Source organism: Crocodylus siamensis, chromosome 15, assembly GCF_052110815.1.
Source record: "Crocodylus siamensis isolate JL-2025a chromosome 15, ASM5211081v1, whole genome shotgun sequence".
In the NCBI taxonomy this organism is placed as follows: domain Eukaryota; kingdom Metazoa; phylum Chordata; order Crocodylia; family Crocodylidae; genus Crocodylus; species Crocodylus siamensis.
In genome coordinates, this window is record NC_143409.1 from 38783646 (window position 1) to 38808410 (window position 24765).

General features: G+C 42.3%; 1 protein-coding gene across 1 annotated transcript in view; it reads left to right on the forward strand.

The window, feature by feature from the left end:
* The window catches only part of ADAM10 (ADAM metallopeptidase domain 10), a 114416-nt gene that overhangs the window by 83046 nt on the left and 6605 nt on the right, over window positions 1–24765 (forward strand). The window contains exons 9-14 of the mRNA XM_090028256.1: window positions 1017–1180; window positions 8210–8393; window positions 9090–9240; window positions 17974–18157; window positions 19729–19837; window positions 20290–20510. Of these exons, the coding sequence (XP_089884382.1) occupies window positions 1017–1180; window positions 8210–8393; window positions 9090–9240; window positions 17974–18157; window positions 19729–19837; window positions 20290–20510 (1013 nt within the window). The remainder of the gene's footprint in view (window positions 1–1016; window positions 1181–8209; window positions 8394–9089; window positions 9241–17973; window positions 18158–19728; window positions 19838–20289; window positions 20511–24765) is intronic.

Consider the following 24765-nt stretch of genomic DNA (forward strand, 5'->3'; position numbering starts at 1 on the left):
GACATTCCCGGATGCTCTTAGTGAGCCATGGGGGTTTATGTGCCCTCCTGCTCCCTTTGACCCTTGTTGGGATTACCTCCCTTTGGGCATGGAGGATCGTCTCCTTAAGGAGCAACCACTCACCTTCGACATCTGATTCCCTTCCCCTCTGGGTCCTCAGCGCTTCCCCAACTATCCTCCTTAGCTTGTTGAAGTCAGCCCTCCTAAAGTCTAGGGCTGTTGCCTTGCTGCAGCCCTTTGCCACCTTACGCTGGATGGTGAATTCCAGCAAGCGATGATCACTGTCTCCCAGGTGGCCCATCACCCGCAGCCCCCTCACCAGGTCATCACCCGTGGCCAGCACTAGGTCCAACAAGGCGTCTCCCCTGGTGGGGCTGTGCACCTCCTGGGTTAGATGGAGGTCCTGCAGTCTGGCTAAGAACCGACGTGAGCGATCAGACTTGGCTGACTGCTCCTCCCAGCAGATGTCTGGGAAGTTTAGGTCCCCCATGATGACCACATCCTTAGCCCTCACTGCCTCTGTAAGCTGACCTGATACTGGAAATGATTTTCTGTTTTTAGGAATAATGTGCTTTTACTTAAAATGAGAGCCAAGTAGGGTATAAAGAAGAAACTTATGTGTTTCATTACATAGTTTTTGGTGTTGCACTACAACTGAGATGAAGGTAGGTCTGCCTACACACTGAACATCTAAAATGCATAGCATGAAATAGCTATTGCAGAAAAGCTAACTTTCCATGTAGATGCTCTTATTATGAACTAAGGGCAGGTATCCAATTAAGGTTAATCTGCTTCAAAAGTGTATAATCTTAACTGCAGAAAAGCCCTATTGTTATGGATGAGATTCTACAATGAGTGCTTGTGCAAAATAACTTTTAAACTTTGAAATATCAGCCTGCCTGGTTTGCACTAACACCCCTGTGTTAGACAAGGCTTTAGGTTTCAGCTAGGACTTGGAACAAGTGATACAACTCTCACTTTTTTTTATAAATCTTTTTTTTTTTTTTTTAATACAGGGAGCTCTGGGGGAATATGTGAAAAAAGCAAACTTTATTCTGATGGTAAAAAGAAGTCCTTAAATACTGGAATCATCACTGTTCAGAACTATGGGTCTCATGTCCCACCTAAGGTTTCTCACATCACTTTTGCTCATGAGGTTGGACATAATTTTGGTTCTCCTGTAAGTATTGTCTCTTACCCTATTGCACATGTTCAGTGTTGTGGGGGGAGGAGGCATACTCCAAGTACAATGCAAACATTTTGTAACTTTTACTCCCTTTGTTCTTGTACAATATGCTAAAGAAACTCTTCTGTGGGGAAAAATGAGGGTTTTGCAGATAAAGCTATATGAAGTAAGCCCTTTTATAAATGTTTTGCAAAGGGGAGAACTCTGTACAGCATATTTTGTGAATTAAATGTATTATGTAAGCAAGGTTTATACTTGCTCATAACTTCTCAGAAATGTGCATGTATGTCATGATTCCTTGGGGTAATTTCTTTTATTGGACCAACTATGTAGTTGCAATAAAGTTAAGCAAGCTTTTTGAATGCAAGACATTCTTCCTCAGTGAGACCTGAATTCTAATTTCACTCAAAAATTAGTTGAGTGGTCGCAAACAGGATCATGAAGCAAAATTTTGTGTATTTGAGTAAGAAGACTTTTTATAACCCATGAAGATAAAACTGACCTTTCTCTGTGACTTGTTTCATTGTTTATACCAGAAAAATTTGTAGTTATGAAAGCTAGTAAAAAAGCTGTCTGAAGTGCCCTGGGAATAGGAAACACAGTGGTTTGTTTCTCCCTTATTTTTGAAGATGTTTAATTTGTATGACAGGTTTAAAAACTGAGGTTTTATTTCTGCTGCTCTTACTTGCAAATGACAATTTGCCTTTTTTGTAGATGTAACCTTTTAGGCTAGGGGCAGAAATTGCACATAAATCGGTATAAGTGATCGGAAACCGATCCAAATCTGTAACAGAACCAGAGGTTCAGTGCGCACAAATTGCTTTCACAGTGGCCAAAACCAGTTTAAGATGAACCTGAATGGATGTGTTACTATCATACTACTGATTTAGGTTAAATCAGTTTATTGAACTTCTGTCCCAGATCATCTCCTGATTCAAGTTAACTCAGTCCCCCAACATCCCAGATTGCAGTGTGGGTGAACTAGCCTTGACTCAAGCTGTCTGCTCCAGCCAAGCAGGGAGGCATGCTCTATAATCCCTCAACTTCTGGTCTGGGGCACTACAGGCATGTGGCTGCATTTCTGGAATGTGTGTTCACTTGCTTACTGGTTCAATCTATGCAGCTTAGACTAACCTGCAAAGATTGAATCAATTCTGCCTCTATCTTTTTAAGTATCTATACTTAGCCTTAAAGTTTAAGTTTTGGGACTAGTTTAAATTTGAAAATTAATGCTGAGTAAGGTATAATGTGAATTTTAAACTAGATAATTTGTTCTCGAATAACTCAAATGTTTTGATATTTTTATTTCGGAACAAGTGATGCTCTGTTGAATTACTTACAGAAGGTTGCTGAGGAATTAGTCTGTGTAGATTACCCCTTTAAAATCTAGGAATTTATCTACTAAGTTAATGCCAGAGGGAGAACTCCCCTCCCCTTCCTTCCCACCCCCCAAAAAAAATTGAAATGTAAACATAAGTGTGGCTTAACGAAGCTTGGAAATCTGTCTTAATGGAAAAAAGTTTGGATTAGTTGGAAGATAATCATTTCATTTTCTTTTTTTTTAACCTGTGAAGGTCATGTCATGTCACTGAGACTATACTCAAGAGATCTGTAAAATGTATGCATCATCTTAAAATGTACTTACTTTATGTTGTATCAAAGTTATTACTAAACTGATTGTAATGATCTTGACAGTATATTTTCTTCATCAGTTTAGCCACTATTTGATCAGCCTTGGCAGTATATATGCTATCCTGCCCTCTGTGCATCATAACAGGCATTGTTATAAGCGATCAGTTTGCTACAGTGGTTTGCTTTATGCAGCTCTCCTACTCTTAAACCCAATATGCTTGGGATGCAAGTCTTTTCTTTTCAGTGCAAGTACAGACTGTCTGTAATGTTTCAGTTAGTCCTCTAGGTAGTGTCCCCATAAAGTATTGGTTGCCCTTTTAAATTCTCAGCATGCACATCTGGAGGTGTCATGAACTGGGACAGTTGTACTCTATAGGCACTAACTTAAATTATCTTGTATTGTGCTTGTATGCAGAACTACAGTGATTCTGTACACCAGTCAGACTGGCTAGATGTGAACATTTGTCACACATCTGAATTCTAAGGGTGGCAGTGATGCTCCCTGGAAACTCTGTGACCGTGCCCACTCCGCCGCTTTCTTGTCTCACACACGCACTGTTGGAAATGCAGTGATAAGAGGGAGGCTGCCTTGCTCTTATTGTAATGACTGCCTGGATTATGGTCATGGACTGCTCCATACCTCCCTTACACAGTGTCTCATGCCTTGCAAATAACATCCTTACAGATGTTTTGCCGGTCACTGATGCAACCCCTCCCTAGGCCTTCTGACCCCTTGGCCTCATAGCCCCACTCTGGCCCTCAGACCCCTTGGTCTCTCTCCTGGTTGTTCTCCAGTAGCCAGATGCCTCTACTCTCTGGACCTCACTCAACCAGGCCCTGGGCCACCAGCCCCCTCTGTCTCTCAGGCCCCACTCCAGTTACCAGAGTCCTTGGTCCCTCTCAGGCCTCTCTTGAGCGTCAACTCCTCTGTATTTTCCCAGCCCCTCTCCAGGCCCTTGGCCCCATCCAGCCCTGTGCTCTATTCCCAGTCTCTCTCTAGGCTGCTGGACCCCTCCAGTCCCTGTACGCCCACTGAGCCTCACTATACCTTGCTTGGCCTTGCAGCTCATGGTCTTGGACCCCTCTGGACCCCCCCCCACCCATGGTCTTCCTTGCCCAGTGCTTTTCTGTCATAGTGTGCTCCCCTAGCTTTCCCCCTCTACAGGGTAACCCGCAAGGCAGTGGGAGCTGAGGCTTTCTGGTGCCCTATCTTTGCCTTTCCCTGGAGTGGCTCATGTGTGGCATTTCATGGAAGCTGCTCTGCCACAGGCAACACCACCACACCAACCAGTTCCAGTAGGGTGCAGTTTTAGGCCTTACCAAGAACTAGTCTTTGGGTCTACCTACTCTTGCTTGCCCTTCTATGGGCTCTCCCTAGATATCCAATGCCACTCCTGGGCTGCTAACCACTGGGATCCTTGACCCTGGCTCCATTTAAGGCCCCAGCTCACTCTCATACCCACTGGTCAGTGTCATTCCAGAGTTGCATGCCCCTTGCCCCCTTCCTCTTGGCTGTGTCCCCCACCAGGGACCTTTGTGCCTCTCCTGGGTCCTGGCTCTGCCTCTAGGCCAGTCAAGACTCCGTGGTCTCCCAGCTCTGTGTCTTGCATGGGGCTCTCTTACCCTTTGGTCCTTCCTGGGCCCAGCATAGGCCAGTCAAGGTTCTCAGAGTCAGTCCTCCCTCTGTCAGCCCCCTCATCTCTGTGGGTCCACCTTCTTGAGTTCCTCTGTGTCTCCCTCTCTCTACAGGCTCACAGACCTCCTGAGGTCTTGCTATACCACCCCTTTCTTTCCCGGACACAACTGGACCCCTCAGTAGATTCATAGATGTAGGGATGGAACGGACCTAAGTAGATCAAGTCCAACCATCTGCCCTGGGCAGGAGAGAATACTGGCCTCATATGACCCCAGCTAGGTAATTGTCAAGCCTTCTCTTAAAGACCCCCAAGGTAGGAGCCAGCACCACTGGAAGCTGGTTCCAGATCTTAGCTGCCCTGACCGTGAAGTAGTGCCTTCAGATGTCTAGTCTAAACCTACTCTCAAATAGCTTATGGCCATTATTCCTTGTTACTCTGGGAGGTGCTCGGGTGAACAAGATCTCTGCCATTCCCTGCTGGTCCCCCCTGTTAAGTTTGTAGATGGCCACCAGGTCCCCTCTCAGCCTTGTCTTGTGAAGGCTGAACAGGTTCAGGTCCCATAGCCTCTCTTCATAGGGTCTGCCCTGCTGTCCCCGGATTTGGACCCTCTCGATGCTGGCCACATCTCTCCTAAAGTGTGGTGCCCAGAACTGGGTACAGTACCCCACTGTGGCCTGACCAGTGTCACATGGAGGGGGAGGATCACCTGCTTGGCGCTGCTTGTGATGCATCGGTGGATGCATGACAAGGTGCAGTTAGCCTTCCTGACCACGTCCTCACATTGGTGGCCCATGTTCATTTTGGAATTGATAATGACTCCAAGATCTCTTCCTGCCCCTGCTTTTGAGAAGGGAGCTCCCCAGCCTCTAGGTATGCTGCTGGTTCTTACTGCCCAAGTGCAGTACCCTACACTTGTCAGTAGTGAATCCCATCCTATTCTCACTCACCCACCCCTGTAACCTGTCCAGGTCCAGTTGTATCCTGTCCCTTCCTTCTAGCGTGCCCACCTTACCCCAGATCTTGGTGTCATCAGCGACTTTGAACAGGGTGCTTTTCACCCCCTTGTCCAAGTAGCTAATAAAGAGATTAAACGGTGCAGGCCCAAGGACCAAGCCCTGGGGGACCCTGCTGCCCACATCCCTCCAGGTCGAATATCACGCGTCCACCACCACTCTGGGTGCGGCCCCTCAACCAATTTGTGACCTGTCTGATGTGTAGGCATCAATGCCACAGTCGCCTAGTTTTTTAATGAGAATAGGAAGGCCTTTGACACTGTCTCCCACCCCAAAGTCCAGAAAGACTACATCCACCGCAGCCCCTGCGTCCAATGATTTTATGACCTCATCATAGAAGGCAGTCAGGTTGGTCTGACAAGACCTGCCCCTAATGAACCCATGCTGATTGCCCCTGAGCATCGTCCCCCCCTGCTGGTCCTTCCCAGATGTGCTCCTGGATAATCTTTTCAAAGAGCTTCCCCAGGATCAAAGTAAGACTAACAGACCTATAGTTGCCCAGGTCCTCCTCCCTTTTTTGAAAATAGGGACCACATTGGCCTTCTTCCAGTCATCTGGCACCTGGCCAGAGTTCCATGAGTGCTCGTAAAGCTGTGCCAGGAGCCCCTCAATAACCCCTGCCAATTTCCTCAGCACCCTGGGGTGGAGATCATCTGGACCTGTCGATTTTGAACACATCCAGCCCCTCCAGAAGTTCCCTAACTCAGTCCTCCCCAACCCTAGGCCTGGCAGAGTCTCTCCTGAGTCCATCCTGAATCTCAGTGGGGGAGTTCCGGTCCCTGCACAAAAAACTGGAGGTAAAGAAATTGTTAAAAAGGTCTGCTTTTTCCTCTGGTGCAACCATCAGATTGCCAAGTATATCCTGCAGGGACCCCACGTTACCCAGTGCTTTCTTCATACTCCCTATGTATTTAAAAAAAAGGACTTTTGGTTGTCCTTGATGCTAGCCCTAGTTCCGTATCTGCCTTAGTTTTCCCAACAGCCCCCCTACAAGCCCAAGCAATGGAGGTATACTCCTCTTTCATAGATTTCATAGACATTAGGGCTGGAAGGGACCTCAGAAGATCTTGTCCAGCCCCCTGTGCCAGGGGTAGGAAGTCAGCTGGGGTCAAAGAATCCCAGCAAGGTAAACATCCAAATGTCTCTTAAAGGAGTCCAGAGTAGGTGCTTGCACAACCTCTGGAGATGGTCTGTTCCAGGCCTTGGGGACTCGGACTGTAAAGAAGTTCTTCCTAATGTCCAGCCTGAAACCGTCTTGGAGGAGTTTGTGACTATTTGACCTTGTTGTCCCTTGGGCGGTCTGGTGAACAGGCGTTCCCCCAGATCCTGATCCTTTTCATGATATTATATCTGAATTAAGGTTCTGATTTGGTGGTGGCCCCTCCCTTCCACTGGGTATATGCCTCTTTTTTGGCTTTCAGGCGTTCCTGAATGCCTTTGGTGAGGCAGGGGGGCTTTTGAACACTCTTGCCCCCTTTGATTCTCATTGGGACCGTCACCTCTTGGGCTCGGAGGATAGTCTCCTTAAAGAACGACCACTCATCTTGGACACCCAGTTCCCCAACCCTCCAGGACCCCAGTGCCTCTCCTACCAATCTCCTCAACTCATTGAAATTGGCCCTCTTGAAGTCAAGGGCTATTGCCTTGCTGTAGGCCCTTGACACCCTGTGCTGTATGGTGACTTCCAGTAGGTGATGATCACTGTCACCCAGGTGGTCAAGAACCTGGAGTCCCCTCACCAGGTCATCGCCTGTGGCCAGAAATAGGCCCCCTGTACTCTGCCCTGCTCACAGGATTCATCCAGACCCTCTACCAGGTCTCAGACACCCTTCTATCAGGGCTCACCTGGTCCTTTAGTAGGTCCACCAATTCTCAGCCCCTCTCCCAGGACTCGCTTGGTCTCTCATAAGGCCCCTATGCATTCGGCCTCTCTCTCTCTCTCTCTCTCTCTCTCTCTCTCTCTCTCTCTCTCTCTCTCTCTCTAGGCTCGTCTGGCCTCTCAACAAGGCCCGGGCACTCAGCCCTTCTCTCAAGGCTTTCCTTGCACCTCAACAGGTCCACAGACTATCAGCCTCCATATCAGGGCTCCAGGCCTCACCCTGGGTCCCCAGGAACCTCCTCCATGCCCTTAGTTCCTTCCCAAACCTGAGAATGTCCCTCTCCTCGCTGGCATCCAGGGGTCTCAGTCTTCCTGCTGCGTGATGTACCTTTACCAGCTCCCAAGATGTTACTGCCTGCTGTGCTCTCATTGGTCTGGGCTTATACCCTGTCTAACCCAGCCCTCCTCCATCCAGGTGACTCCTCTGATCAGGTGTAACCACACATGCCAGCCCCCTGGGTCAACTGACTCGGCAATTAGCCATGACCCCCAACTGCCAATTAGTCCTGACCCCCACCTGCCCATGGCTCAACAGGCTTCCTGACCTCTTCAAGTGGCAGGCACACCAAGTACCCTGCCATAACATCCAAAAGCAATTACTTGTACCTCACCGTTCTGAGTTTTTTTGTTATTTTTTTTCCTGGTCTGTATTCATTTGATTCGGTACAAAAGATTTGTAGATGAGGAATTCTCTCTTGGCATGCTGCTCTTTAAACAAACAAAAATTGACCTAATTGGTACGTTCTTTTCTTACCCTATTAGTTTTCACAAATTGGTCTGTTACCCTGAAAGCTAAACAACTATGTAAGGAAATAAGAGGAATCTGTTCTGTTAAATAGTTAACTATGTTCTGATTTTGCAGCATGATTCTGGAATGGAATGCACTCCAGGAGAATCCAAGAGTTTGGGACAAAAAGAAAATGGCAATTACATCATGTATGCAAGAGCTACGTCTGGGGATAAACTTAACAACAACAAGTTTTCCATCTGTAGCATTCGAAATATCAGCCAAGTCCTTGAGAAAAAGAGAAATAATTGTTTTGTTGGTATGTATTTAGTCATTCTTATAAAACACTGAATATTCAGCCTAATTTCTAAAATTAACTTCACATTTGGCATATGTACAAATAAGGAATTGAATTATGTTTTCATAGTCAAGTGTTGAAAAAACAGTGCAGAAGATGCAGACACATTGTTTTAATGACCTCATTATGTATGGGTTTTTCTGAGTATTGTATACAGTGCCTTGATCACTTATTGGGTGAGCTTTTATGAGGCTTGCAGGGTTTTGCAAGCCTTTGCTAAATGGGCTTTGGACTTTCAAGTATGAGAGAGCTTATTCCAGCCTTTATCATTACTTTTTTGCCACAAGGTCTTCATAACTTCTTTGAGAGGGGCAGGATTGCTTAAAAGAAGATGCTAACTTGGCGACATAAAGCAAAATTTTGTCTCATATCTGTACTGCAGATTTTAAGTTTTTGTAAGAGGAATTTCCGTTCTTGTTGGTGGAAATTCTGCACGTGACATAAATTCAAAATACTTCATAGGAAATAGTAAACTGGATAATGAACAATAGTACTGTACAAGTGTCCTTATAAATGTCTAGTATGTACCACACCAGTCTTAATGCCTATAATGCACATAAATGTGGGTAATAATGTGACGCGTTAAGATTGAGTTCCCATACATGTCTCTGATATACATTTTTTATAGTTTTATAAAAATACACTTACCTTTTTCAGAGTCTGGTCAGCCCATCTGTGGTAATGGATTGGTAGAACAAGGAGAGCAATGTGATTGTGGATACAGTGACCAATGTAAAGATGAATGCTGTTACGATGCAAACCAATCAGAAGATAGCAAATGCAAGTTAAAACCAGGCAAATCATGCAGGTATTTTATAATAAAGTTGCTTCGTACATTTCAGTTATAATTATATTATGCTTTTTCATTTATTCATACTTACAAATAGGATAGTTAGTCTAAATAAATCCGTTCATGAAGTGTACTTGTGCGTGACAGTCTTGTTTGTATTAGAATGCCCCAACTTTGTAGGACAAATGCAGTTAAAGGGAACTTCCCTAACAGTATTATGTTGCCTTTTGGCATTAAAGGTAACTTACATAATAGAACATTTCTGAAATGTATTTCTTATTAGTTTTTGGAAAATGATTAATGGTTAGAACTACTTAGGCTGAATCTCACTGTGCATTCAGCCTATAGCTTCTTTACCAAAGCTGCAATTAAGTATTTTCTGTTTTGGACAGCTGTCTTCTAGAAACCAGACTGAGGTGACTCCTAATTTCATTAAGTATGCAGTTTTCCCAAATTTCTCTGGTGATCTTGAATTGTAAAAATTTTTGCAAAGTATAATTAATCCCTTGCTTTCTCCCTCCTTTTTCTCTTACAATTTTAGCTAGGTAATATGCATGAGGGGAAAAAAATGTATTCCAATGTATTTTTCTTGTTGGAAGGAGAATACAGACCAATAAGATTTTTTTTAATATCCACTGTAAAAGGTTTTCAAACTTAAAAAGCAGTATCAGTTTTTCTTGTGTCTCAACTATTTCTGGCTGCTTTGTTCTCATTACATGTAATATGCTTTCCATCCTCACTGGTGCTACAGTGCCTTTGAATCCATTGAATTAAATTTTTAATGGCTTGCCAGACAGCAATGTTGAACTTCAGTCCCAGTAGAAGAACTGACACTGAAAGAGTGTTCTGCTGCTGTATGATATAAAAGACCTGGTTTTAGTACCATTTTGTTCAGCTATTCAGCTAACATGTTTAAAATACCAGTGAAACACAAAAACTTTCCCTTGCATAAAAGGGCATTGTTTAGTAGAAAGCAGTAAAGGGTATGGCTTGATAATGTTATGTGCAGGAGAGCACTAATGAGTCCAAACAAACCCTAAGGGAACGCATGACTCCCTACAGCTCTAGACTTCCCTATCTTATATATATACTGTTGCAAATAATTTAAAGTCTATAGGGCCAGATATGTGAAAGTCTGTATTCATGTAAGAACTCTCTGGAGACTGATACTGCCAGGTATACATTGTTGTTTTGTTTGAATTGTGTGAAACATCTTTTTACCGTTTCTGTGAGACTATTATGCCACATTGAAAGCAACCAAATTTAGACTTACAGTGCCATATGTTCTACATGGTTTTGAAGGAGGTGATTTGAGGGTACAGTTTAATACCATACTGATTTTTTTCCAGCACTTCCAATTTTTAACAATCAAACTATATCTTGTTACCTTGTTTATAGGCAGTATACCATCTGAGTCACAGTATGAAAATATCGAAACAAGACTGAAAAGCACATAAGTATTTTAGTGAATTAAGTTTATTTTTGCAAAACCTTTTTTTTTTTTGTAGTCACTGTCTACTTGGCTATAAACAAACAACTCACTTGATTGGGTTTTGAGTGATCCCCATAAGGGAACCCCAGACTTTACAGATGGAAAGCCCATTGTCCCACATTTAAGTACCTTTGAATTATCCAAATTAACATTTTGCCTCTGAACAGTTGTGACTAATTGACATTTAAGACTGGTGTGTAAATGACTCTACCTTATGTGAGTTGTATCCCAGCTCAGCCCAGTTAGTGCCTCATTAAATCGGTTTTCTGTTTTCAGCCCTTCACAGCATCAATTTAAAACTTCACCCAATTTAAATACATTTATTTATTTACACTAGCAAACTAACTTCCCTTGCAGATAGTCTTTCTTTTTCAGCTTATAGCCTAAACGTTTCATCAACAATGAAGAAAACCACTAAAAGTAAACTTGAGTGATAAAAACTTTAGTTTTAACATAAGATTCTATTGTGTTGATAAATTACTATTCTTATCATGCCTGCTTAAACATTTATGAAAGATTTATAATTTACTTCCAAGCATCCGAGTTCATAAAAATTATGATTTCGCATGACAGTATTTTGTCATATATTCAGCACCACTTTCTATAGTAAACCATTAAACTATTACCTGATTACAGAATACTATCAGTGATGGAAGATGCGATGGAAAATTATTTAGTGTTTTGAGGGTAATTTGAGCCAGGCATAGAAGCATATTTTAATGCAGGCAATAGAATAATCATATCCTCTTTTCACGTTGCTACTTTTCATAGTCTAGTAATACCACTTTGTATATTTCTAAATCTTTGCAATCTTGCCAATCTTTCTCCATCTTCTTTCAGTTCCTACAATTTTAGAATCATAGAATCATAGCAAATTAGGGTTGGAAGGGATCTCAGGTCATCTAGTCCAACCCCCTGCTCAAAGCAGGACCGTCAATATATAACATCCTAGCTGAGGCGTTGTCTAGCCGGGCCTTAAGAACTTATAAGGATGGAGATTCCACAACCTCTCTGGGCAGCCTGTTCCAGTGCTTGACTACCCTCCTAGTGACAGAGCTTTTTCCTCATGTCTAACCCGAACGTTTGTTGCTGCAACTTGAGAAGGTTGCTCCTTGTTTTGTCATCTGCTGCCGCTGAGAACAGTCCAGCTCCATTCTCTTTGTAACCACTCTTCAGGTAGTTGAAGCCTGTTATTAAATCCCCCCTTAGTCTTCTCTTCTCCAAACTAAATAAGCCCAGTTCCCTCAGTCTCTCCTCATAAGTCATGTTAGAGGGCTGGGAAACCATTTCTGTTGCCCTCTGAACTCTCTCCAGTTAGTCCATGTCCTTTCTGTAATCGGGGATCCAAAGCTGGACACAGTACTCCTGATGTGGTCTCGCTAGCAGTGAATACAGGTTTCCCTCGCTTTATGCAGATTCTGTACGTGCAAATTCGCTCTTATGTAATGACCCTTTTAATACCAAAAATTCATTATGCGAGGTAAATGCACTCTTATACAATTGGTGTGGTGGAAGCCTGCAGTCAGCTGCTTTGTGGAGTGCGTTGTGCAAGTGTGTGAATTCCTGTGGGAATCTGTGCACCTTGCGCATTCGTGACATGTTTCTGTAGTTGCCATCCTCGTTATAATAGCGCCCTGTGATTGTGTGTACTGTCTGATGCTGGCAAATACCAAAATAGTCTTGTAAAAGTGATAGAAATGGGTCTGGGGTTCAGTATGGTCGAGGTCTTGGAACGTATCCCTATTTGTTGCATTGTAAAGTGGTTCCCTTTATGCGGATTTGAGTTGCATGCCATTTTCCAGGAATGCATGTACACCGTAAAGCAAGGGAAACCTGTAGAGGGGAATAATCACTTTTCATCGATCTGGTGGCAATGGACCTACCAGTGCAGTCCAGTATGCTGTTAGCTTTCTTCTCAACAAGGGCACACTGTTGGCTCACATTCAGCTTATTATCCACTGTAACTCCGAGGTCCTTTTCTGCAGAACTTCTGTTTAGCCAATTGGTCCTCAGCTTGTACCAGTGCATGGGATTATTCTGTCCTGAGTGCAGGAGATTGCACTTGTCTTTATTGAACCTTATGAGATTTCTTTTGGTCCAGTCCTCCAGTTTGTCTAGGTCTCTCTGAATCCTAGCCCTACCCTCCAGTATATTTTCTATCCCCAGCTTGGTAGCATCCATTAACTTGTTGAGGGTGCACTTAATCCCATCTTCCAGATCATTGATGAAGACATTGAATAAAACTGACCCCTGGGGCACTCTACTTGATACCAGCTGCCAACTAGATATAGAGCCATTGATTACTACCCTTTGAGTCCAACAACCCAGCCAGTTTTCTGTCCACTGTACAAGTCTATTAATCTAACATGCACTTCCTTAGCTTGCTGGCAAGAATGTGGTGGAAAACTGTACCAAAAGCCTTGCTTAAAGTCAAGCTTTCTTGCATCCATTGCTCTCCCCACATCCACAGAACTAATCTTCTCATCATAGAAGGCCATCAGATTGGTCAAGCATGACTTGTTCTTCATGAATACTGACTGTTCCTTATCACCTTTTTCTCTAAGTGCTTAGAGATGGATTCCTTGAGGATCTGCTGCATTATTATTTTTTTTTCCAGAGACAGGCAAGGCTGATTGGTCTAGTTCCTCAGATCTTTCTTCTTCCCTTTCTTAAAGATGGACACTATATTTCCACTTGTTATGCTTTTTCATACTATTTCCCCATATTAGGTTTCTCAAAAAAAAAACTTACCTTCAGCTAATTTTGAACCACTAGGTGTTAACACTGCTCAGTTGCCTTGCCTTATGACTTGGCTCAAATTTAAATTCTAACACTTTAAAAACACATATGGAGCATAACAAGGGAGACATCAAAGGAATGCTCCATCATTTTGCTTTAATTGCTTTCCTTCGCCCAGGTCTCTGTGTTGCTTACTCAAATTGGAAAACATTTCCATGCAATCATTTTTACATGTCTTTGAAGCACCACGTATGTAAATTGCTGTTTGAGTGAGAGTTTTGTTGTCTTCTGTTTAAGTACTCTGATAGCTATGATTGTATTTCCCTCAGTCTTTTTTTCGTATTGGTAATATAAAATATGAATTTTAGTATGCAGCAGATGTACAAGACATTTAGAACTATATCTAGTCAAAATTTGGATTTCTGAACCTGAAAAGGCTACATGTTAATTTCTAACTATGCTATCAGGGAGGAAACTACTGAGCATAAAAAGGGCATAATATATTGAAAATTCGGAATAGCTTGGGGCAAGAACTTGCGATAAAAAATGCTGGATTTCATCCCAGTGGTTGGTTGCTACTCTGTTACCTATCAGGGAACCCCAGTGTTCTGCTTTGGATATGTAGTGGGTCCTCTAAAGAAAATTAACCTTACTGCTTTGAGTTCTTGTCCTATGTCCATGTACCTACCATCACTGCAGGTGCACATATGCCAAGGACATGAAAGGCGGTGCACACTTCCTGTTCCTCAGTTTTTGTCAAGCTGTTATGGACTCAAGACAGGGCACTTTGTTGATTTATTATTTCAAGATACAGCTTTGGTTAAAGCCCTGTTGACTGCCTATACACATGCTGGTTTGTGTTCTAATTGGAACACTTGGCACTACCTCACCATCATGGGTATTGGTCCTGTGGCCATGTTTAAACACATGGGGGCTTAAAAAATATGGCAGTGAGGCATTTTAATTAGAGTGCCTCTCTGGGAACTGCTCTAATTAAAGCACAAAGCATGTGTATAGGCAGCCTTTGAGGGCTTTTACCCCTTTGAAGTTTTTGTTTTGGTAAGAAAAAAATACTGAGACCTTCCTTTGACACACTCCACTTACTTCTAATACTTTTAATATGCTCATCCCTATGATCAGAGGTCTTCCTCTCATCTGTGGTTCCAGATTTTAATCCAGCCCGAAATCCAGTTTTTGTAATCCTGCTGTCAGCCTTCATTTCAACCCTGAGCATAATTCCACTTTGAGCATGTTTCTGGAGCCACCTCACCAGTCTACAAAGTCTATAAGTAGAGAACGGTCCAGGTTCTCTAGACTGCCTTCCCAGACCTCCTGACTTCTGACAGAGTGGCTGAAGGGCTTATACCCATCTGTGTTGTGGTGTCATTTTTGGCAATGGGGCCTTCAATTTTCCCGTTATTGTGGAGGCTTAAAGTAGTCTTGCTTCTGAGACAGACAGACTCCTGTTTCTTGTGTTGTGGCTGACAGGAAATTGGACAAAAATAGAGTCCTCTCCAGAGGTGCCTGAATGCTTTTATATTGACTGCCCTGTTGGCAGCTGTGGCACTTGAGAAATCTAAGCAGCTATTCATCACTAGTAAAGAACAAGAGCCCAAACGTTTTGACTTCTTTGGACAAAAATTGGCTGATCTTTGATTCCAGACAGGTAGCTAGCAAGCTCTTCTGGGAAGACATGGATTCCATTGCATTGCTGGTACCATGCACTGTTTACCACAGGGTATGTAGTGATCAAGAGATCTCTTCAGGCGGTGCTGCACACTGAATACTACCTCCTGCTCAGTAGTTATGGAACATTGGTCATGAGTGGTAGGGTTCCAGGTTTCCCAAAGGTGTTACAGAGATGGTTTTACCTTTAGAAGGAGAGGAGTTATACAGCAGGAGTTATAAACTCTCCATACATTGAAAGGTTCAAGAGCCACTTTACATACCCAGGAAGCATAGTCCGCAGATCTGAAGAAGAGGCATAACTACTAGACATTTACTGTACCTTGAGGCATTCCTATTAGTCTTCCTCTGTTTGGTCCCCGAAAGTATCAGTTTCAAGAAGGAAACAGCATTTAGCTGTGCAGTCTGTGGGTGTGAAAGCAGATGTACCATTGCATCTCAGAAGAAGTTTCTACAGTAGTTATTTTATGGTCCCAGAGAGGAAAGGGGGATGATGATGCTCCATCCTGACTCTAAGAAGAATTTTTTTTCGTGATGATGACACTAGCTACCATTATACTGTCTCCTCTGGGTATCTGTCAACTTTCAGAATCAATATTTTCATATTGCAATCAGACTTTCTTGCAGAAAATCCCTATTTTGTGGAAATTTAGGACATTTACAAAGTCTTTCCATTCAGGCTCTTTAGCCACAAGTAGTCTCCAAGGTACTCTGGCTGAATGCTTTTCACAGCTGGGGGAAGGGGGAATGGTCAGGTCATAGTCTGCCTTTTCATAGGTTATTTGGATGGTGAAAGGGGCCTTCTCCAGCAGGCGTCAGAGATTATTCTCACAACAGTGTAACTGTTCCAGATCCCAGGGCTGTTAGTGAACATACAGAAGCCCAACGTGGCTCCTGTTCCAAGACTGGAGTTCAGAGAACCTACTGCGGATGTCATGACGTGTAGCGTGTCTCCTACAGGAATGATTTCAGTCCCTGGAGAACTCCTTTTGTTAGCTGAGCGTGAGCCCGCTACAACAGTCGAGATGTTTTTCTTTGTCTTGGTCTATACTGACATGGTGGTGCTGGTGCGTCTCAGACTTCTCCAGTGCGTGTCCTAGTTGTGAGATGTCTGTTTTCTAGCAGAGCACCTGCTGAGTGCACTGATAACACCCTCCCGTATCCCAATGGTTCAGTCCTCACCCAGGTAGCAGAAGGACCTATCCAGCGTATACAAAGGGTTGCCATTCCTACACTTGCACCTGTTTGTGACTGTTTTGTGATAAGTGTGAAAACCTGTCAAGCTTTCCTGCACCACATTTGAGGGAATTGTCTACTCTATTCTGCACAAGACTATAATGCGTGTTATATCAGCAAACAGGATAGCTCCAGAATGTGCTTCTTAGCAATCCAGTCATGGGAGTAGTGCAGGGACCACTCCCATGTGGGTGATTTCAATCAGTAAATAAATTTGATGGTTTTCTTCCTGTGTACTCATTCCTTAAGAGTCGGGGTGCCATTTATTTCTAGATGCTTGAAATAAAAAGAGCTTTGTCCTTCTACCTAAGTCCAACTCAGAAAGCCTTCACAGCCCTTTATCTCTACAACGAGAGGTAGAGATCAAAGGGCACCATTTTATCAGCCCAAAGGTTGTCCAGATGATGTCTTCCAGAGTCAAACTGTTAGACAATCACAAAGGTGAAACCGCTTGTACTACCAGAGCTTCCCTGTGCTGTCTCCATAGCTGATATTTGAAAGATGGTTGCTCAGAGTTGTAGTTCTGCCTTCATCAAATACTGTTTGAGTATAGAAACCTTCAGGGCTGATGTTGCTATTGGTGTGGTGGTCCCTGTCACTCTTCATGTAGGTAACTCACACCTCCCTTCAGGTATGTATAAACTGTTTTGAAGTCACCCACAGTGAGAATCTGCATGTGGACATTACACAGTGAACCACCCCAGTTTACTCCTCAGTAATTTCTTTCCTGACTGCTGCTGCAGTTGGCATATTAGTGGTACTGATATTCTTATTAGATATCTTTTATAAGAAGTATTCTTAGCCATCTGTTAGGATTGAGAATATTAGGATTGGTGATCTGCTTCTGGCCTCTCCAGTCCATGTTGTTAGCTGCAAGTGAACCATGACTTCCGAGGTTATTTCTGTAAGCCCAGTTATTTATGGCAATCTGGTTAGGAAGGAACCAGATTTATGCACCTGCTTAATTCTGAAAATGGCATTTCAGGGCCTTTTCATTTTACCAGGAGACTGATAGGTTCCCTTCAGACCAACAGCTATGTAGGTGATTGAGAATATAGACTCCTTGTGACTGAACTTTTTAAAAATGAAAATGATGCTGTCAGACAAACTAGTTCTTCTTTAATTTAGTCTATGCCAGTAGTAGTAGCAGTTGCTAATTGCCTAATTATTTACACAGCCAAATTACAAAATGAAGCCCCTTTCCTTTAAATATTTATGAACAAGCATAAGTGTACATGGAAAAGTCATTTTTCTAGTGTAAGTAACTAGAAAGAGTTTTGTTATTTTTGTAATGTAATCACTACAGTTGACACGATGAGAATTACTGCCTGCAGTGTAGCAAATATGCTACTTCAGCGGGGGAGGGAAATCAGTATACAGTTTTTATGGTCTCAGATGGGAAATAACAAAACTATTGGTGTAGATACAGATATGTGGCATTCCACTTAAGCGTGGACATTTCTTAGAAAAGTTTGTTTTATTTTTACCTTTTGCTTAGTAAAGAGTTTGAAAATTTGTCTGGCTTGAGGATGCAAAACTAACTTCTAAAAAATCTATCTTCATTTTTCTTCATTTGCTTTTTCTGATTCTCTTTCTAGTCCCAGTCAAGGCCCCTGCTGTACCGCACAATGCACTTTCAAACTGAAAACTGACAAGTGTCGGAATGATTCTGACTGTGCAAGGGAAGGAATGTGTAATGGTTACAGTGCTCTCTGTCCAGCCTCTGATCCTAAACCAAACTTCACAGATTGCAACAGACAGACGCAAGTTTGTATAAATGGGGTAAGTTTTATGGCCTGAGGTAATGCTACAAATTGTAAAGCGGTGCGACTCCAGCACCTTGAGGATAGCATTGCAATGGAGTCTTTTCTTAAACTTGCGGGGGGAGTGTTCATTTCTTCTCAGTTCAGTTTATATCAATGGAACAAGCAGACTCAGCCATTTAATATTTTGATAGCTCAGAGACTGATTAAATAGTTTTGTAGAACTAGCCAGATATTTGCAAGGTGCTTTTTAAATCATGTTTAAGATGTATTCAGTTTGACTCTTTCTGGCACATGGCAAGATGAAAGTTTTCCTACCCTTGTTTTGTTATCAGTCATTTTCTTTTCAAAAAGAACAAGTTTGTTTATTTTGGGTTAATCCAACTTGCAGCCTATGGAAACTTTACCTATTGTTTTTTTAGATGCTTTGGATGTGTTTGGTTTGGTTTTATAGGAGAGTAATACAGATAGTTCCTGTGAAGAAATGGCAATAAGATTCCTTTATAAATTCACTTTATTTTGAAATAGTGTGTTTTTAACTTTACTCTGGATGGTATACTCTTTTGCTACTGAATTGGATCCTGAGGGATCATCCAGAATTTGAATCACATTTGATAAGATTATCATGACTTTGCTGCCTTTTAGAAAGGACAGAATGTACATCTAAAATATAAATAAATACATAAATTGAATATTCTTCCTTTTTCAAAGGAAAACAATTTCAAATACTGTCTCTTTAACACTTTTGATCTATTTTTATTTTGTTGAATAGCCATGTCAGTGCAATGGTTTTGATAATTCTTTTTACATATTACAGTGCTGTGCCTAGTTTTGCAACTGTTTCTTTGCAGGTTTCCATCATTACTTGCACCTAAAAGCAACATCAAATATGCAGTACCTCAACCATGAAACTTTTTAAATTCCCATCCAAATTAAGTGAATCCAGTCTCTTGGTTTACAGACTTTACCCAAAAAAGAAAGTAACTCTAGTTTGTAAACTTCAAAGTAAATTAAAGCCTTTTTTAAAGAAAACATTTTTTTTAAGTGAGGCCCTGGACAGACATAATGGTTGAAGCCTTCCAAACGTCTTTGAAACTCTCCGAACAGGAAGCCTGCAGATGTGCACATTCAAAGAAACACTTTAAAAATGATCCTCAAAGACTGAGGAATCTCTGAAATGCTTTCTGAAATGTCTGTTCTCTATGGAGTATTGCTTGGTCCTCCAATAACCCACAGTTCTCTGCTTCAGGCCATGTTTGTTCAAGTATCAGAGCTGAAGGACTAGGTGTTGCAGAGAGTGAGGCAGACAGCCAGTGAGCACTATGTTAGGGCTTTCCAGGCATCAGAGTGGCATGCATGAAATCCATCTCTCCAGCCCCTAGGAGGGAAGGATGCCTCTGCTTCTTGGCCTCTGGAACCAGAAGATTCTGGAAGTGGAGTGTTCATTGGCTGTGTACCCATTCTATCCCCTCCATTTCCCCCCCCCCTTTTTTTAAATCCCTTATAAGGTAAAATTTTCCTTTTACCCATTATAGGATAAACTTGTATTAGAAACTGGTTTTTACGTATCTCTACTTTTGTCTCAAATAGCAATGTGCTGGCTCTATCTGTGAGAAGCATGGCTTGGAGGAATGTACCTGTGCTAGTTCAGATGGGAAGGATGATAAAGAATTATGCCATGTGTGCTGCATGAATAAAAGTAAGATTTACCTTAAGTCTAGATATAAATACAGGAGTAAATCTCAGGATTTTTCTCAATAAAGTCTGATTTTTTTTTTTTTAATTTGATTTGAAAACTTAAATCTTGGCAAAAGTTTTAAGTGAATAAGAATGGATATAAGTGGGAAGAGAAATAATCTTTGGTACACAGTTTTTCCCAAAAAGATGCAGTTTTTGGATATGGATATATAAAACACATCTCTGTTTATTATGAATATACAGAGGATGAGATTCTCCCACAAGGACAGCCAGTGGACCTTAAAAGTAAAATACATATTAGATGGGCCATTGGTTTGCCTTTTTATCTGCTTATTTTTCAAACTGTACTTTATATATTTAAATAGGTTTTTAAATATATGTAGTGTCCTTTGCTCATTAGTTCTCAGAGTATTTTTACTAACATCCACTCTTCCATTATTTTAATTTGTTCAGTGAAGCCAATGACTTGTGCAAGTACCGGGTCTGTCGAGTGGGAGGCGTTTTTCCATCACAAAACCATTACTCTCCAACCTGGATCCCCCTGCAATGATTTCAAGGGCTACTGTGATGTATTTATGAGGTGTCGGTTAGTAGATGCTGATGGCCCACTAGCCAGATTGAAGAAAGCAATCTTTAATCCAGAGCTGTATGAAAATATTGCAGAATGGATTGTGGTAAGTTCCTTAATGGTTTGGAATCTTCCGTGTTTACATTTAATAATCAGTACTTGTGACCAATGATAAACATTATAATATATATGTAATTAATTCAATGTATAGTGCACTCTGCCTGCTCTTGTATTTGCATCATTATGTTCATGGAACAGGTAGGAAGCTTAGCACAGGGGTGGGCAAGATGCGGCCTGCCAGGCCATTCTATCCAGCCCACAGGGCCCCTAAAAAATTTAGAAAATGTAATATTTATCTTCCCCTGGCTGCCTGTCATGTGGCCCTTGATGACTTGTCAAAACTCAGTAAGTGGCAAAACTCAGTTGCCCACCCCTGGCTTAGCAGGTGAAGTTCAGTTTTCTTTCGAGGGATTTGAAGCAAGTAGTTTCTGTAGTAATTTTTTTTCCAAATTCCCAGTCATGTTGTTTTTTTAAAAAGTTATGGATATTTTCCAGATTTTAAAATTGTGGGTGGTTAAATTCTCAGAAAATTTGGGAATGTTGGCAGCAGGTGGTATCTTTTGTTCCCTGCGCAGGAACATGACACTTTCCTAATGTGGCTGAAAGACAATGTCTAGTGGCTTTCCATCTTAGACTCCTTTGTAGTCAGTTTTGTTTTAGGGGCATTTAGTGTTTGTCTGTACTGTTGATTCCCTTCAAAACTTTTATGGTGCTGTGTTTTTCATTGCAGATGTTAATAGATCTGCTGTTCTCCATTTACTTCAAATATCTTTTGTCAATTTCATAAGTATATACCATATTTACTCAAATACAAGATAGTGTTTTCCCCAAATCACCATGGGGGTGGAAAAGCCCCTCTTTATATTTGCAGGGCAAATATACAAAGGGTTTCCTTATACAAGGAGACTTCATTAAATATAAAGTCTATCATTAAACAGCTTCTCAAAGCAGCATATGCTCAGTAATGGAAACCAGCTATGAAGTTGATTAAATGCAGCCAGCACTGAGCATGATGATAAAACACATGGCCCATATTGGGCAAATGTACTCATGGGAACCTGCCAGAATGAATTTAGTGTAGTCCATCTGAATAAGATGTATGGTAGTGCCCATTCCACACAGCCAGGTCATGGGGAGCCCTGCTGCACTGCATATGTTTTGACTTCCTCTTCACTCCCACAGCTGAGCTGTACTTTCTTTCCCATCTCTAATGATCCCTGTTTCTTCACTAGTCTTAAATATCTGGCAAGTATCACCAAACCAAACAGTTCACCCAGAATCCCTCTCTTGCCCTGTCAGCCTGTCGCATATGTTTATTGTGGCCCTGCCCTCCATGAGAGAGAGCCAGACCAGGTTGCCCTGTGCCTTCTCTCCATATAAATTTTTGGAGGATCCCAGGACTTCTGACAAGAACATCTGGCTCCAGTCATGAGTGGGGCGCTAATTAGTGCGTGGATCCTTTGCGAGAGGCTTCTGGGATACACCCATGTACTGAGCAGTGCTGAGCTATGCCGTCGCTAGTTCCAAATGCTGTTGACTCTGCTGGGCCCAGCCCAATGAACTGTATGGTAAATCATGAGCCCTTTGTCTTTGGACTAATATCATGTGTAGTTTGCTGTTTATATAAATAAGTACAGAAGTACTCCTTAAAAGTGTGTTTATGGAATACCCATGCTAAAACTTGCAGCAGTTTCAAAAAAAGGTCAACTTAATCAATTCTGAGTGCATTGAGACTGTGGGTACCTGTAATAATTTGTCTGTATGAAAATTACTACAGGTGTGTTTATTTCAAGGCCAGTGTTTTCAACTTTGCCTCTCACTTCCATGTGCTTGGGGAGAGCAGGGTCTGACAGTAAAGGGGGGTGGCAGAAGGGGCTGCAGGGGGAAGAAGTTTGGATGGGGGCACAGAGTGCAAGGGAGCCACCTAACCCCCCAGATATATTTTCTCTGCTGTAGCTTTGGGAGAGGGACCAATTCAAGGCCACTGATTAGATTCTGTACTTGGAAAATCATAACAAATTTATAAATTTTCTACATATGGACTCTAATTACACGGGCAATATCCTATATTCAGGCTCATCTTATATTCAAGTAAATATGATACTCTGTTAGCACAGTATTCTAAAGTCTGCTCAGCAAAATGCTTCTTTTTGAGGGGGGTTATTTTGTTTTGAATACATGACACTGAGCTAGGGATAATCTTTTCTCATTCAGGCCGGATATTAGCTGCTTATTCTCAGTATATCAGTGTACTCTTTTTTGATGTTTTGCGTTAGCTAGGTTAACTTTTTAGATACCTGTGTATTTCCAGAGCATTCTTGTAGTTTGTATTTGTCCTCAAAGCTGATTATTTTAGGTTTTCATAGTACTGCCTATCGCTAAACAGTTGAGTGCCTCTGTGTAAAATGAATAGCTTTAGGAAAGTATTTGGCACTTCTCTCTTCTTGAAATAAAACTTGAGGAGTAAGGCTTTTATTTTTATATTGTATTGATTTATTTTTAGATTGGTTCCAGAGTACCTTGTTTGGATGTTTGCCTAGGAGAGGGTGCTGGCTTTTTAATTTTATTCTTACAATTGAAAGGCCTTTCTGAAAAGTTTTTGAATCACTTCCTTAACGTGGTAACTTTGGATACACTCATATAGCCAGACCCATTCAAATAGAGAATGCTTTGTTCACAGCTCTCGTACTCTTTGTTTGGCTTTATGATCTGCACTGATCCAAAGGAACAGAGCTGCCTTAGTTTATCAGTCAAGTTTTTGACCTTTTAATGTAGCTGGGCTTGATCCATTAAGTGTTTTGAGGATTACAACTAAAGACTTCCTAAATGGGCTTTGGAAGCTGACTGAGTGGCAATGTAGAGTGACTTGGGTATGGGCCCAGTGTGCATATGGCAGCTTCAACCATGGAAAATATGGATAGCCAGATTCTGTATCAGATGGAACTTATGTGGGGATTGCCTCTAATGCTGTTGACCTGTTTCCATGGTATTCTGGTGTATCTTTACCAGTCACTCTTGACTCCAGTCATTGTTTAACTCCTCTCTTGTTTTCGTTTGTTTGTTTGTTTTTAAGTTGAGGTTTCCTTATAAATGCTAAAGTTGATGCTAGCTCACTGTACACAGTCACAATACTATCTAACATAAGAGTTTAAGTATATGATGTACAAAAGAAAATTAATTTAGTGCACCGTATTCTTTTCTCTCTTAAAGTCCTAATAGTTCTATGCGGTGAAGGAAGGGAGGAGGAATGATATGTTCATAGCTATCCAAAATGTACTTTCAAATTCCTTTTCAGAGGGGAAGTTTTTTTCTGTAATAAGAGATTTGACAATGGAGCAACATTTATTAGTTTCCTGCTGCCTAATAGGGCCACATATGAAGCTAATTAGGCAACTCCGCAGTAAACTTCTCATGTGGACACACTCGATATGACTTAAGTGCCTAACTTCTTACATTCCTTTGACAGTTAATCTTAATTCACATTATATTAATTATTGCTTTAAAGGAGCTGAAATCACAGAGAAGTAATAAGGTCTTCTGTTCAGTAAATTAAAAAAAATATTTTTGTCCTGATGTGTTTGTAGTGTACATAGAGATGATAGTATAATTAGTTAAAATGAAGTCTTACTCTTGTCTACTGTGGGAGGGTATGGGTGGGTGGGTATAGGTTTGTGGGGGAGAGGGGTGGAGAGACTTGGGTCCAGGGTGAGGTGCAGGCTGGCAGGGGCTCTGTGGAGCTAGGCGGGGCTGCACCAGCAGGAAGGAGGAGCCAGCCCAGCTCCATAGAGATCGTGCTGGCCTGGGCCTCGTGTTCTTGCCACCTCGCCCTTGGCCCCCACCGGCGCTGGCCCCGTGCGCCTGTCCAACTATTGCTGTGCTCTGTGCGTCCACTTGCTACCCCCCTGCCCACTGGCCAGCAGCTTGGCCCTGAGGACTGAGGCTATTGCCTGCAGTCCTCCTCTACCTCCCTTTCACACCCTCCACTTTATTTTCCCTCTGGTGCAGGGAGGCAGAAACAGCTCCGGAGTCGCAGGCCAGAAACCTCTGCTAGGCCAAGGCTTCTGGCTGGGGGGGTGGGGGTTGATTGGAGGGGTGGGGGAGCAGGGGCAGGCCTGCCTTGCTGCTGTGGCTGCTTAGTCCTGCCACCAGCTTCTCCTGGTCCCTACTGCTGCTTGCTCCTGTCATCTTTGACAGGCAGCCAGGGGCAAATAAATATTAATTTTCTAAAAATGTTTAGGGGCCCAGCTGGCCAGATTAGAATAGCTTGGCCAGATCTGGCCTGCAGGCTGTATTTTGCCTGC